The sequence below is a fragment of the Dendrobates tinctorius genome, unplaced genomic scaffold (assembly GCF_039654945.1).
Source record: "Dendrobates tinctorius isolate UK_male_01 unplaced genomic scaffold, ASM3965494v1 ptg000046l, whole genome shotgun sequence".
NCBI lineage: Eukaryota > Metazoa > Chordata > Amphibia > Anura > Dendrobatidae > Dendrobates > Dendrobates tinctorius.
In genome coordinates, this window is record NW_027361714.1 from 74,828,153 (window position 1) to 74,844,505 (window position 16,353).

The 16,353-nt window shown below is 41.3% G+C and overlaps 1 protein-coding gene across 1 annotated transcript in view; it reads right to left on the reverse strand.

Annotated features, from left to right (window-relative positions):
• AMD1 (adenosylmethionine decarboxylase 1) overlaps window positions 1-16,353 on the reverse strand; it is a 48,892-nt gene that overhangs the window by 3,163 nt on the left and 29,376 nt on the right. Inside the window, exons 2-7 of the mRNA XM_073576005.1 lie at window positions 7,582-7,668; window positions 6,159-6,285; window positions 4,369-4,471; window positions 1,633-1,675; window positions 1,219-1,363; window positions 28-120 (exon numbers count right to left, since the gene is read on the reverse strand). Coding sequence (XP_073432106.1) covers window positions 28-120; window positions 1,219-1,363; window positions 1,633-1,675; window positions 4,369-4,471; window positions 6,159-6,285; window positions 7,582-7,668 — 598 coding nt within the window. The remainder of the gene's footprint in view (window positions 1-27; window positions 121-1,218; window positions 1,364-1,632; window positions 1,676-4,368; window positions 4,472-6,158; window positions 6,286-7,581; window positions 7,669-16,353) is intronic.

The window sequence follows — 16,353 nt, forward strand, 5'->3', positions numbered from 1 at the left end:
AACTGCTGGTAAATGACAGATACGTACATCTGATTTCATCCCATTCATTGAGTAACCACAAGGACTGAACATTGTAGCATCAATGACAGAACCTGGTATCAGGTCACGAATTCCACTCATCTAAAAGAAAGAAAAAAAAGCAAGTACAGTAAATCAGATGTCAAGTAATCCATATGCATTACAGTAAGACTATTGCAATAACATGCTCACTACTACAGGTATTAATAAGGGCGTAATCGCACGTCTTGCTCAAAGTGCATTTTCTGCGGTAATAATTACAAAATCACATCGTGCTTGTGTTAAAATGACAATTTAATTGCCGTGTGTGTGAATATACACCACCAACAGTGACTACATACAAATCATTATTACGAAGACAAATGTCAATTATAGGGGTTATCCAGTGAAACTATGTTTTCACCTATCCACCACATAGGTGATCGCATATTGATCAGTGGGGTTTAATTGCTGGGAGCCCCACTGATTGGCAGAATAAGGATTCTAATGGAATGGCAGTATGCATGCCTTACCACTGCTCCATTCATAAACGCTTTTTCCGGCAGCCCTATAGGGAATGAATGGAGTAGCAGACCAGCATGTGCACAGGTGTGCAATTCTAATGCAAATATAAGTGGCCCGTTCAGCTGATGAGTAAGGGGTCCATTGATTTACAAGTTATCACACCACGTGATATAACATGGGCTGTCAGGCAGCACCATGTATGTAAATCTCTCTCGATCAGCAGTTGTTTAAATGCCATTTTTACACAGGCAGACCAAAATAGGCTGCCATAGTTCTCAGCAGTTCCAAGTACTGTTTACACAGGACGATGCACCATCAAGAAATATTAAGCCTCCTTAATCAGTTCACCAGCTAAAAGTTTTGGTTCTTTATTCAAGTGATCTGGAGCATGTTTACACAGCAAGATAATTGTGAAATAAGTGCAAAGGCAATTTTAGTTTTACCAGACAACCCCTTCACCACTTTGACGTGTGCAGGTCAAGTAGGACTCTCCCTGTCTTTTCTAGAAACCCGTTTGCTTTTGACTCAGAAAAAAACACAAAATCAATATAAAACATTTAATACCACTTCTATCCCTCTCATTATATGGTGCTCTTGGCAGTTTATTGGCAGCTAATAAGGACGTTTGACCCCAGTTCACAATGAGCTGATCGGGGTTAGGTTCAATACCATTGCATGGTAAATAATGTAACTTACACGAGTGACATCATTTGCAGTAACACCATCTTTCATGTAGAACTGGTCCATGATCTCAGGGTTAAGCTCACTCATTAAAATTTCCAGTGTCTGATCTGGCTGGTTGATGACAAACCCATCTGGGACATCCAGAGTATACAAGTACCTATAAACACAAACAATATTGTAAATTAATTGTGATATCATGGGGCAAACTGATAATTTAATGATTGCTGGGCCTGACTGCTTAGGCTGTCAGTCGAGTACAATGCAGAGCTTTCGCCAGCAGTCTCTGAATTAATGGAGCATTAGCAGACATGCATGCAGTCACTACATTCTGACAGGGCATTTCAGAACCATGCTCTGTCAATGGAGGTCACACAAAAGGATCGGTGAGAACTGTCAATGTTGGGAATTACATGGTTACCTACTTACCAGCAATCAGAATTCATGCGCCCCATGCAATAAGCTGCACCATCTGAAAAGAGAAAAACAACAATTTCACATACTGCGCTTCCCCCCTAGTGCTTTGTTAAGAAGCTATGAATTCAAGGCATTGAAGCGAACCCATGATGATGTTAAGGGTATAAATAGTACCTAAAAATAATTCACTAAATATCATTAATTTTAAAACATGCATTATAGGTAAGAAAAAGGACCCAACTCCCCACAGGCGTCTGAACTTCCTCTATACCCACCTGTGCTCCCGTACTTCCAGGTGGCCTTACATAGCGTAAAGCCATGAGAGCTGGTTCACAGCAGTCATGAAGACGCTATCAATTTAGACTATGATGCATATTCATTTTTGTGGAGATTAACTTTTTGTTAAACATACTCTCTCCTCCATTTTCATGCAACACTAGGATCAATTTGTCACGCTAAATGTGTCAATAAAAAAAATGTCTTTCATGGCTTGCACCATGTCTGTGACTTAATGGAATAACATGCAGCACTGGCCAAAAAGTGCACCAAATTTCACCCCATGAACCACTATGGTAAATTTAATGTATTTTGAGGCTATCTAGTTTGCACTGTTTTACCAATACTAATTCTTAATCTGCTTCAGCGCTTCACAGAAAATCGGAGAAAGAAGCAAGGCACAGGACATTTCCAAATTTAAGGGAAAGTATCTCAAGTTGACGATTGGCGACAGAGATCCAGAACTGGGGATTTTTTTTCAGAAATCAATAGTATACATGATGTATTACCAAGTTTCTTAGCACAGAAATCGGCTATTCTCCTCCTGGACTGACCATTCAGTCTCAATTCACAATTAAAATCTGACTTTAATCAATACAAGTTTTTACATTTCTGTGATAGGAGATGGCATAAAGTTCTAAGGAGAGGAGGCACACAGACATTTCACTTCAAGTTCACATGAAATGACACCTATATCAGAAATTAGTATGTCACTTTACTGCATCTCCAACTGAGGAATGTCCTCAGGAGTTGAAAAAAATTAAGGGTCCCTTATAGAGATTGTCCACTACTTTTTCACTGACTACCTAACCGTAGGATAGGTCATCAGTGTCTGAGCAGACACCTGGGCACCCCCGCCGATCACCTGTTCTGTTGGTGGCTGCCGGCTGGAACTGCTTGATTATGGAGCTGCTCAGTCTTCTCAGTGAGAAAACGTAGAGGACACCACCATAAATATAATTGGGATCCACCCGTCACATGCCAAAAAGATCAAATAAGTAGAAGAAAAAAAGGACATTCAAAGACAGGGATCATCACCATAAGTAATAAATATGTATTAACATACAAGCCATTACAAATACTTAAAAAAGCACAAAGGCCATAACAATATACCAGACCACAACCCTATAGGGTTTAAATCTAATCCATTTGTCTGTAGAGCGGTATACAGAGAGACAAATATGCACCACAGTATTATGAGTACATGTTGGAAAAAAGGTAAGTATTAATCAATCTGAAATAATATCCAAGAAAACCTACACAAAATTGAGAGTAGTTTACAAGTAGTAAGTCGAAGGTGCTTTAGTGCAAAGCATGTAATACTGAGTATAAACACATGAATTACAAGCCTAAAATTCAAAAAGGGCTATTGGTTTACCGCCAATAAGCAATGTATAATGGCACAACCAAAAAATAGTTTAAAAAAAAAACAAAAACGTGCAGTTCTTCGATATAGATAGGTATATCCTAGAGCTAGATTGATTAGTATTTACTTTTTTAACAATATTTACTCATACTGTGGTGTATATTTTATTGGCTCTCTGTGTACCACTCTACAGACAGATGGATTACATTTCAATCCTATACGGTTGTGGTCTGGTATATTGTTATGGCCTTTGTGCCTGTTTAAGGGTTTTTAAAATGTTCTGCTATGGCTTGTATATTAATAAATATTTACTATACGTATGGTGATCCCTGTCTTTGCAGGTCCTTTTCTCTTCTACTTACGTATCTTTGTGGCAGCAGGGTATTACATATCCGCCTCCTATTGAGTTACCGTAAATGAATTTTCCATTATGGAGGAAAAGAATCCTACCGTAAAAAAAAAAAAAAAAAAAAAAAAAAAAAAAAAAATCGCACCATGTGCAAATCTGCTCTCAACTCCACATCAAGAGGGAATGCATCAAAGATACTCAACATATTAGATAAAATGAGTTCATAATCTGATTTAGCAGACAGTCCCCATTTTTATTAGGGAATTTACAGGATTTTCTAGTAACACTAGTTCACCAGAACCGAAACAATACTCTTGTACCCTACCCCACAAGTTTATGACCGGGTGGTCATGAAGCACATGTGTGGTAACATATGGCAACCTGGAGAGGCAACCATGTTGGAGAATAGAGCACTCAATGTTCTACATTTAGTAATGTCGGTTTTTGCTCCTGTAGCATTTCTGTTCATACCTCGTATCAAAAGTAAATTACAATGAATGAAATGCCAGGGGTCAGCAAATTTAGGCACAGTGTTGTGAAACTACAGCTTCGGACATGTCTTCAGCTATCAGGATATGCTGGGAGTTGTAATTTTACAACAGCTCGACTAACCAAAGATTGCTGACTCCTATGCTAAGCAATGTCACATTTATTAAAGGGGGAAAATTGTGTGACGCATATTCTGGGGAGAGAAAAAAAAAAAAAAAAGAGCAAACATATATGTGAAAGATGAATTTTTGTTGAATAATCCACATACTTGGAAAAATTTCATTTAGGAATTCAACTTCTTCCTGGAAATTTCTATGTGGGTATTCCTGATGGTCTGGTTTCATAAAATTTTTTCGTGAATAAAAGAAGTTCTGTAATAAGCAGGGGGGAGAAGAAAAAGTCTTGGATAAGAACAGACATTTTTTCAGTTACACAATTCGGATAAATCAGACCAATTAGATCTATATGGGGCCATAATATCGCTGTTCTAATAGAACAATATGGGATGATGAAGGGTCAGTAACTTTACTATTCACCCAACCCTTTTGCTCACTGCAAAGATAGGCTTTATCCACTCTATTCTATCCAAGTCTAACATTCAATTGTAGAGAAGAGTAGATACATGGTTCGACAAGCTTAAAGGCGTTATTTTTGATCAAAACGCTTGGCCCCCATAAAATAAAGCCTATACTCCCATTTTGTTTGAAGAACAATCTGGTACTCAGCATCAAATTCTGTTTGAGTTGTAACAATCCCAATGGTTATAACGTTTCGGTCTTGACTCAGACCTTCTTCAGACGGATTGTAATTCAAGAACCCACCATGCTTGGCAAGTATAATTAGTGATTTGAAAAAACACCCAAAGTAGTTGCGCATGGCTGCAATGGTTTGGGGTCCTAATACTCCCATCTTGTGCCCACGCCTGTGTGTCGCAGTGTTGGCACTCGAAGTCCTGAGGCTCTCATGTGGTTTTGTGACTAGAGTTGAGCAAATTTGTACGGATTTGGTTGCCGAATCTGAATTTGCCATATTCGTGCCATATGGGCACCCTATTTGTGCCGAATGTATGTTTGATGATCGGTTCCAAACATATTCGGTAATTTCTAGTCTCATTGAATAATGATGTTTGGCTATGTTCGAAGAATATTACAAAAACAATATTCGCTGCTGATTGTATTCGGAACCGAATCCGAACAAATTTGCTCAACTTTAGCTGTGACACGTGATGCTGGCGTCCCTGTCTCCGCCTTCAGACAACTCAACCATGAAGAGGAAGTCCAGGCAGCAGGTGATCTCGGACTTCCTCTTCCTGCTCAATACGACAGGACGTGGGGACAGTGACACCAGTTCCAATTGGGCGCCAGCTTCACAACAGCAGCATGGGAGCCCTGGGAGACAGAGTGCTGACACGGCGGGAAAAGCGCAAGCCCGGGAGGAGAGTATAAGCGGTATTATTTTATGGGGGCCAAGCAAGGGGTATGACAAGAAATAGTCTAAGTAGTGGACAACTTCTTGAATATCTTCACTTGGTGGAAATGTGTCACTTTGGTTAAACAGATTTTGTGGGTGGTCGCTACACCCTGCGTGTGCAAGAAATTTGGCCCTAAACTGATTTTTTTTGTAGGCAAAAAAAGTCTATTTATACACCTTTCTGGGAGGGTTCCTAAAGGCTTTAGCATCTGTAGTTTCTGCTTTTAAAAGGAGCTTTCCAATCTCATTAGTGGAAAGTGACCTTTGAAATATAAAAAAAAAAAAAAAAATGTTAAAGTCTAAGTAACTCATTATATTGGTCGCGCATGTCATGTACAGTGCTTATTTATTGCTGTCAGGCACAAAGACTTTGAATAAGGTGAGTGAGCATATGCCCTACCAGTTTCATTTAAATGGGCTATTTGGGACTCCCATTCTCACGATCTGCAAGGATCCCATTGATGGGAGCCCCACCATCAAAAACATCTCTCATCCTGTGGGTATATGATATAGGTGCTGTCCCACAATCACAACTTTAATAAATAGCAGATTTACCTGTGGCTTTGTTCTGATGGCGGTCATGCTTACCTGGATGTCATCAAACCCACAGTACTCCCTAGCGAGCTCCAACAGGGGAACCAGTGCTTGCAGTAAGAGGGTGGTACCACATGTCTTCAAAATGAAACGTCTCTTGGAGACAAACATGCTACTCTCACTGTGAAAATAAAACACATATTTAGGGAAGAATGGTCACATTAGCTGAAATACCTAATCTTAGGAGATAGTAGACTACTTCTACAAAAGCCATGCAAGCTTTAGGCAGCTAGAGAAACAAAGTGCTCCGTTTTCCACCTCCCACACTCCTATAGCCAGCACAGAGATATACGTCTAAACCTTGACTGGATGAAATGGGAACAACCGTATAAAAGGGAGCGTCTGAAACTGACTATTCTAGAGCTTTCATTCTGCGGTAAGTTAAACTGCCAAGTTTCAAATGCGTTGCTTGCAAATCGCATGTCACGTGTCACTATAGTCTGTGGCAAGCGTCTCATGTGTGACTTGAAACATATTTAGAAACAACGCACCACCATTGGAAAGCATTACATCCAATGTTACAATGTGAATTTCAGTGTCACACAACAGTCGTAGTGTAGCTCTTGCCTAATACTTGACTATTTATAGTGGATCAACACCACTTGCTTTTATTTAAGGGCAAGATCACACAGAATATAGATAGGTCTTATAATGGATAATGTCATTCTGTGCCCACATTATATGAAACTATATGAATTGAAAAGCCACAAAAGTGACTACTTTGGGATACTAGTTTCCTATACTAGGCTCAACTGTTGCAAAACTACAAGTTGCAACATGCTGGGAATCACAGCCTTACAAAAATAAGGGAGCCACAGGCTATTGGACACTGACCTAGCCAAAAATGGCCATTACCATGGGGCACATGCTACTTCTGACGACCATTCTGCACTGATAGGGCAGTGTAACATTAAAGAGAGGATTCACACAGTAGATCTGTATGTTACAATTACAACTTAACTCCTTTTTTCTCTAAATGGGGTTTGGTAATATGAACAATGTTAGAATATGGTGTAAGTTTATATTCAATTAATTTTTTATAGAGTGAAATCACTAACATGCAAAGAATAAGTATTCGTTGAACTTAAGTATAATCAAAATAAGTTGCAATAAAGTGTGGTTATACAGTTGTAACAAATTCAGAAGTAACAAACTATGGTGTAAGTTTAGATAAGTTGTAAGTTTGTACTCCATCAGGGCATAGGAACAGCCACACAGACCAGGGGCATCAGACAGCCACGTGATTTCAGTGGGTGCTGCACTTGGCTTTTAGTGATCTGATGCCTAAATCTAGCGGTTTGCCACATATGGCAATAACAGCTGACCTCAGGGAGAACCAGGCAGCAATAAACTGGCTATATAAAAGGTGTACTGTTAAGTGTGGCAGATGACAGTGCTCAGAAAGAAGTCGCATTACCTGAGTACATATGCTTCCTGCTTGTCAGTTTTTGTCACACTTATGATCAAACAATGAACATTCTCCAAAAGTTTGTCCCACTCAAACCTGAAACAAGGAGAGTAAAAATGAGAAAAAAAAATGTTCTAAACAGCTGGAAGAGAAAAATGGTAAAATGGAATGGTACAGAGAAAATAGTTCATAAGATAAGAATTCTGTGCTTTATATGATATACAGTTGTGGCCAAAAGTATTGACACCCCTGCAATTTTGTCTGATAAAACTCAGTTTCTTCCTGAAAATGATTGCAAACACAAATTCTTTGGTATTATCTTAATTTAATTTGTCTTAAATGAAAAAACACAAAAGAGAATGAAGCAAAACATTGATCATTTCACACAAAACTACAAAAATGGGCCAGAAAAAGTATTGGCACCCTCAGCCTAATACTTGGTTGCACAACCTTTAGCCAAAATAACTGCGACCAACCGCTTCCGGTAACCATCAATGAGTTTCTTACAATGCTCTGCTGGAATTTTAGCCCATTCTTCTTTGGCAAACTGCTCCAGGTCCCTGATATTAGAAGGGTGCCTTCTCCAAACTGCCATTTTTAGATCTCTCCACAGGTGTTCTATGGTATTCAGGTCTGGACTCATTGCTGGCTACCTTAGAAGTCTCCAGTGCTTTCTCTCAAACCATTTTCTAGTGCTTTTTGAAGTGTGTTTTGGGTCATTGTCCTGCTGGAAGACCCATGACCTCTGAGGGAGACTCCGCTTTCTCACACTGGTCCCTACATTATGCTGCAAAATTTGTTGGTAGTCTTCAGACTTCATAATGCCATGCACACGGTCAAGCAGTCCAGTGCCAGAGGCAGCAAAGCAACCCCAAAACATCAGGGAACCTCCACCATGTTTGACTGTAGGGACCGTGTTCTTTTCTTTGAATGCCTCTTTTTTTCTCCTGTAAACTATGTTGATGCCTTTGCCCAAAAAGCTCTACTTTTGTCTCATCTGACCAGAGAACATTCCTCCAAAACGTTTTAGGCTTTTTCAAGTAAGTTTTGGCAAACTTCAGCCTGGCTTTTTTATGTCTCAGGGTAAGAAGAGGGGTCTTCCTGGGTCTCCTACCATACAGTCCCTTTTCATTCAGATGCCGATGGATAGTACGGGTTGACACTTTTGTACCCTTGGACTGCAGGGCAGCTTGAACTTGTTTGGATGTTAGTCGAGGTTCTTTATCCAACATCCGCAGAATCTTGCGTTGAAATCTCTTGTCAATTTTTCCTTTCCGTCCACATCTAGGGAGGTTAGCCACAGTGCCATGGGCTTTAAACTTCTTGATGACACTGCGCACGGTAGACACAGGAACATTCAGGTCTTTGGAGATGGACTTGTAGCCTTGAGATTGCTCATGCTTCCTCACAATTTGGTCTCTCAAGTCCTCAGATAGTTCTTTGGTCTTCTTTCTTTTCTCCATGCTCAATGTGGTACGCACAAGGACACAGGACAGAGGTTGAGTCAACTTTAATCCGTCAACTGGCTGCAAGTGTGATTTAGTTTTTGCCAACACCTGTTAGGTGCCACAGGTAAGTTACAGGTGCTATTACACAAATTAGAGAAGCATCACATGATTTTTCGAACAGTGCCAATATTTTGTCCACCCTCTTTTTTATGTTTGGTGTGGAATTATATTCAATTTGGCTTTAGGACAATTCTTTTTGTTTTTTTCACTCAAGACAAATTAAATAAAGATAATAATACCAAAGAATTTGTGTTTGCAATCATTTTCAGGAAGAAACTGAGTATAATCTGACAGAATTGCAGGGGTGTCAATACTTTTGGCAACAAAATTATTGACAGTTTTTCACTAAAACCAATGTGCCATACATTCTATATGGCAGCACTTAAAGGTTATGTAAGGCCATGTTGTAGAGGTTATGCTCTCCAGGAATGCAGTAAGTGTAATCAGACTTGGGGATATCTTCCTACTACATATACTTGCTGGCACCGGTCTTCTCATTCTAGGACAGGTGTCTGTGTAACAAGGCGGTGGGGGTATGTTACTTCTACAGAGATGGCTTCCCTAAACAAAGCAAGTGATTTCTTCATTAAACGTATTTGGGAATTTAGTTTCGATAGACATTTTCTATTCCAGCAGTAAGTTTTAAAAGGGGGGTTCATCAATATACACTTAAATACGTTATTCACCCCATTTGCCCCACATCACGTGCCGAGGAGCGATATTAACGCAAATTAGTACAAAAAATGGCATCCATAGATCATGTGCCCATATTGTTCATGAAGAGACGAGCATTCACATGATCTCCTATATCAGCACTACTTCTACCCGTCCTGCACAGGGGCTCAGCAAAAGTCTGTTGGACAAGAAAATCATGTAAGCGCCAGTGACCTTATTAGTGTTAATTACATCAAACATTTACTCTCCTATAACCCACTCCTCCCACAGCTTTTCCGTGACGTGTTCATCATATATCTATTTTATACACACACATACGTATACACACAGGTAGCCCAATCCAGCGGCATATATCAGGCACTGGCTGTATGATCTTAGCCAGGTATGTTTTTGAAAAGCTGTGGGTTGGACAGGCAGTCCCCGACATCTTATCCTCATCTACGGCCCTGAATTGGCAGGACCCTGCTTAAATAAGCCAGAGACTTGTCAATTCAGGGTAGAAGGCGGAGAAGATTTTCTCTGAGGCTCTGTGCACACGGTGCGGATCCGCAGCAGATTTGGCCCTGCGGAGCCGCAGAACTGCAGGTGATGTACAGTACCATTATTGGCTATGTAAAACAAAAACCGCTGTGCACATGCTGCGGATTTTTCCACGCAGATTGAAAACTGCAGCATGTCACTTCTTTTGTGCGGTTTTGCTGCAGTTTTCCACCTGCTCCATTCTAGAAATCCGCAGGGGAAAACCGCACAAAAACGGCAGTAAATCCGCACAAAAAATGCACTAAATCCATAGGAAAAATGCAGGTCATTTGTCCTGCGGATTTAGTAAAATCTGCGCGGGAGAATCCGCACCGTGTGCACATAGCCTGAAACTCCACAGCATTTCAGAGTCAGCATGTCTGGTTGAGATTATAAAGTGGTCAGGTTCACGTTAAATACTGCATATAAAATGTTTGCTTTAAGTACTATTTCAAGAATAGATAAATGGCCCACCCTTTTAAAGGAGCACACACCACACAGTACTTACGTACTGCCATGCAGGCTGTTCAGGAGCATGAAACCGTATGATGATTGGCCGCTGCTTTAGGGCCCATTTAGACAAAACGTATACAGGGAAACTCATTAACGGTGAGAAAAATGCTCATTTGTTGGATGAGGGATTTTTTTTAGGTAAGCTTAAAAAAGGAGCTTTCCCAGCAGCACACAGTCCTGTGTAAACCTGATACACAGAACAATCATACTATCGCTTTGTGTATGCAGAAGTGTGCGCAGCCTGTGTAAACAGCCTATTAAACCCTGGTTGATCTGCAATTGTAACAAATAGACAGTCGTTTAATATTCATGGCCGGCCTGTTTCAGTAGACCATTACCCATATACAAGGCTTACAGGTAAACCTCACAAATCAAAAAGTTATAAACTGCATTTTGCGCATGTGGGTGTTAGAGAATTAGGGTATGTGCACACGTTGCAGATTCTGCTGCGGATCCGCATGTTGTACAGTACCTTTATATTCAATGGAAATTCAATTTACCGGGAAAAACGCTTCAAAAACGCTTACATGGGTACACAGCCTTACAGGATCGCTGTTTACACAACGCTAGTCTAGTGTTGGTCTGACACTGTGGTAGGAAATACTGGCATAACCACTGCAGGGTCATGTTACACTGAGTTGCTAACTGAAGGCCTAAGTAAGACTGTGTGCACACGTTTCGGATTCTGCTGCGGACCCGCAGCGTTTTTGGCCATGCGGGTCAACTGCAGATTCTGCTGCATTGTACGGTACCATTGTAAGCAATGGAAAATAAAAAACAGTGCAGAATTTTCCGTGCGGAATTTTCCGTGCGGATTTGCTGCGGTTTCAAAACCGCAGCATGTCAATTCTTTGTGCAGATTCTGCAGCGGTTTAGCACCTGATCAATGACAGGTGTCAAACCGCAGGCTAAACTGCAGAAAATCTGCAGATAAACCGCAGGTATTTTGACCTGTGGATTTTCCCAAATCCATGCAGAAAAATCCGCAGCACCTTCCACTACGTGTGCATATACGCTAAAGACCCCGTCACACATAGCGACTCACCAGCAATCCCAACAACGATATCAACTTGTCAGGATCGCTGGTGAGTCGCTACATGATCGCTGGTGAGCTGTCAAACAGGCAGCTTCACCAGTGATCAGCACCAGCGACGCCGAGCGGGCGCGTCGCTGTGTACGTTAGTTACCAGCGCGCTGATGCAGGGTGCTGGTAACTAAGGTACACATCGGGTTTCTAAGCTGGTCGTTGCTCTCCCGCCTGTCACACGCAGCGATGCGTGCTGGCCCGCGGGAGACCAATGTCCCAAAAAAGTCCTGACCTTTCAGGAACGATCAGCGATAACCGGCAGGGGGGCCGCTCGCTGATAGCAGTCACACACATGGCGATCTTGCTGGTGAGATCGCTGTTGCGTCACAAAACTTGTGACTCAGCAGCGATCTCGCTAGCAAGATCGCCATGTGTGACGGGGGGCTTAAGCAAAGCTTGTCAAGAGGACATTGCTATTTATCTTCTTACCTTATTATTCTATATTTATAAAGCGAAGGGTCCATTTACATGGACTGACTGGCAGCACAAAACAACCACTGATCAGTCTATCTTTACTGATGGTGGTTCATTAAATGTCGGTTATCACAAACACATTTGAGTAAACAATGCACAGTGATCTATAGTGAATTGATCAGTGGACATAGGCTGCCATTGTTCTCGACAATGCAGGTCCACCATACACAGGATGATGCACTGATGAGAATGAGGAGCTTTTGCACTTCACAAAAGATCATTTCACCAGATTAACAAGTGTTTTGCTCGCTCATGGGGTGACCGGTAACCTATTTACACTACCAGATAATTCTGAAACAAGGTCTTAATACTTGTTCATCATCTTGCAAATTCCTTTAAATTAGAAGTGTGATTTCATGATCGAACTCCAAAAATCTGGGCACAGACATGCTTGTCTGAGTGTGAAATTACATGTGAGCAGCGGCACACAACAGGAAAAGAATGGAACACTGCTTAGGGGCAGTCTGAGTAATAGTGGAGCACTGTGTAGGCATCACTGGATCTCCATATGACAGGAGACTAAAGCCACTTAACACTCCAAAAAGGAGTACATGAATAAGGCAGCCATCTATGCATGCAGCGCTCACCACTACGGTTTATGGGAATTGTGAAATGCTAGGCACTTAGCACAACACTCACATGCATCCCTGACGTCCTCCAAGCTGGAAAAGATCACAGCCTAAATTATCCAGAAAATAAAACCACCGATTAGACATTTATGGCATTACACTTTCAATAGGCCATAATTGTCTCACATAGTAATACCCCATTTGCATCCCATGGATCAGAGAGCGTCGTGCACCTCAGTTCTAAAACGAACGGTTACCAGGTGTTTTCTGCCTCATGCAAGCAGCATAATATAAGGCAAAAGAACCCTGACACCAACCTAATTTTTTTAAGGCAACATTGATTCCATGGTGCTGCAGATGCATAAAAGGTTTTACATGCAAAATACATACAAGTTACAATGAAAAAACTAACAGTAATAGACTTAAGAAGGGGAGAGGTCCATGCTCTGCATGTGCTAACACAATCTGCAAGGTAATGAGGAAGGAGATAATGAGTGAGGACCGCAGGGTTAGGTTTTCCTGAAGAGGTGCATTTTCAGGTTGCATCTAAACATTCCAAATGTGGTAGACAATTGGACGTGCAGAGTTACCAAATTCCAGAGAATAGTGGGGGGGGGGGGGGGGGGGATACTTGGGGAGACGTCTTGGAGACAATCGGGTGAGGAAGGTACAACAGTGGAGGAGAGGAGATCTTGTGAGGACTGGACAGTACATGTGGGGAAGTATCTGGAAATTAGTTTATAGCCGTGTGGAGGAGACAAATTATGGAAGACCTTGTAAATTCCAGCTCTGGGTTTACCTACAGAGCCAATTGTTGTAATTTTGATAAAACAGTTGATGTCCTGCAGATCTACCAGCTCTCTAAAAGCCATACTATTATCCCACTTACACCACTGATGGTCAGCTTTCGGTGCACACTGTACGACAGAGCGGCCAATTGGTAACACAGGCAGGATAGCCAGTGCTCAAATATCAAGGAATATAGTGCTGCAGGTTTACTAGTCCTCAGTAAATCTGCTGATAAAACACTTACCAAAACCACAGAAAGGAGCCCAACAAGTCATCCAGTGCTGGAATCACAAACTGTTTATACATTATGCTACTATCAGGTAGCAAAATCCTAGCAAGTCTCTTTAAATGGTTTTCTGACCTACAATCTTGAGACTAGACAATTTCATATACAGTGGGGCAAAAAAGTATTTAGTCAGTCAGCAATAGTGCAAGTTCCACCACTTAAAAAGATGAGAGGAGTCTGTAATTTACATCATAGGTAGACCTCAACTATGGGAGACAAACTGAGAAAAAAAAAATCCAGAAAATCACATTGTCTGTTTTTTTTTTTTTTCATTTTATTTGCATATTATGGTGGAAAATAAGTATTTGGTCAGAAACAAAATTTCATCTCAATACTTTGTGATATATCCTTTGTTGGCAATGACAGAGGTCAAACGTTTTCTGTAAGTCTTCACAAGGTTGCCACACACTGTTGTTGGTATGTTGGCCCATTCTTCCATGCAGATCTCCTCTAGAGCAGTGATGTTTTTGGCTTTTCGCTTGGCAACACGGACTTTCAACTCCCTCCAAAGGTTTTCTATAGGGTTGAGATCTGGAGACTGGCTAGGCCACTCCAGGACCTTGAAATGCTTCTTACGAAGCCACTCCTTCGTTGCCCTGGCGGTGAGCTTTGGATCATTGTCATGTTGAAAGACCCAGTCACGTTTCATCTTCAATGCCCTTGCTGATGGAAGGAGGTTTGCACTCAAAATCTCACGATACATGGCCCCATTCATTCTTTCATGTACCCGGATCAGTCGTCCTGGCCCCTTTGCAGAGAAACAGCCCCAAAGCATGATGTTTCCACCACCATGCTTTACAGTAGGTATGGTGTTTGATGGATGCAACTCAGTATTCTTTTTCCTCCAAACACGACAAGTTGTGTTTCTACCAAACAGTTCCAGTTTGGTTTCATCAGACCATAGGACATTCTCACAAAACTCCTCTGGATCATCCAAATGCTCTCTAGCAAACTTCAGACGGGCCCGGACATGTACAGGCTTAAGCAGTGGGACACGTCTGGAACTGCAGGATCTGAGTCCATGGTGCCGTAGTGTGTTACTTATGGTAGGCCTTGTTACATTGGTCCCAGCTCTCTGCAGTTCATTCACTAGGTCCCCCCGCGTGGTTCTGGGATTTTTGCTCACCGTTCTTGTGATCATTCTGACCCCACGGGGTGGGATTTTGCGTGGAGCACCAGATCGAGGGAGATTATCAGTGGTCTTGTATGTCTTCCATTTTCTAATTATTGCTCCCACAGCTGATTTCTTCACTCCAAGCTGGTTGGCTATTGCAGATTCAGTCTTCCCAGCCTGGTGCAGGGCTACAATTTTGTTTCTGGTGTCCTTTGACAGCTCTTTGGTCTTCACCATAGTGGAGTTTGGAGTCAGACTGTTTGAGGGTGTGCACAGGTGTCTTTTTATACTGATAACAAGTTTAAACAGGTGCCATTACTACAGGTAATGAGTGGAGGAAAGAGGAGACTCTTAAAGAAGAAGTTACAGGTCTGTGAGAGCCAGAAATCTTGATTGCTTGTTTCTGACCAAATACTTATTTTCCACCATAATATGCAAATAAAATGAAAAAAAAACAGACAATGTGATTTTCTGGATTTTTTTTTCTCAGTTTGTCTCCCATAGTTGAGGTCTACCTATGATGTAAATTACCGACGCCTCTCATCTTTTTAAGTGGTGGAACTTGCACTATTGCTGACTGACTAAATACTTTTTTGCCCCACTGTACATGGTAAACTTCATGAAATGCAGAAATATCAACAGCAGTAACTTCACTTGGTTTCTGCCTTTAATTTCATCAGACAATGCTTGCATTATGAGGAAGGTAGTGACATAACCACTGCAGTCACAACTGCACTGACTTGGATTGGAAGGGTGCCTGCCAGAACATTAGGTAAATACTGCTTTCAGTGGTATCTGTATGCCAAGATACAGTTGATACAGTGGTTGAGCTCTTTTTATTGGAGCAAACATTCAAACACTGTAAAGAGGCACAAGAGTAGAATACTATTGCATGGAGGCACCAGGAGGACATTATTGTGTTTCAAAAGATGGAGGAAATTGACAATTGCAAATGAATAGATGGATTCTGCATTTCGTATTCGATACAGATCAAACAGCGGAATCACTAGCTCATGCAATTAAATGGTAGTGTGAAGAAAGCTGTTGACATAATAAAATTCCAATCTTTATTTTGTCTTCACTAGAAAGTCAGAACACGTAAACATGAATATTCACGGGAAAAAACAAACAGAAAAAAAAAAACACATTTGTACTGAATTTCAGCCCTGTCAAAAAATGTCCTGCTTACATCATTTAAGCGATCTTGTTCAATCAGGACAGAGTTAAGGGCCTGTCACACTAGGCGA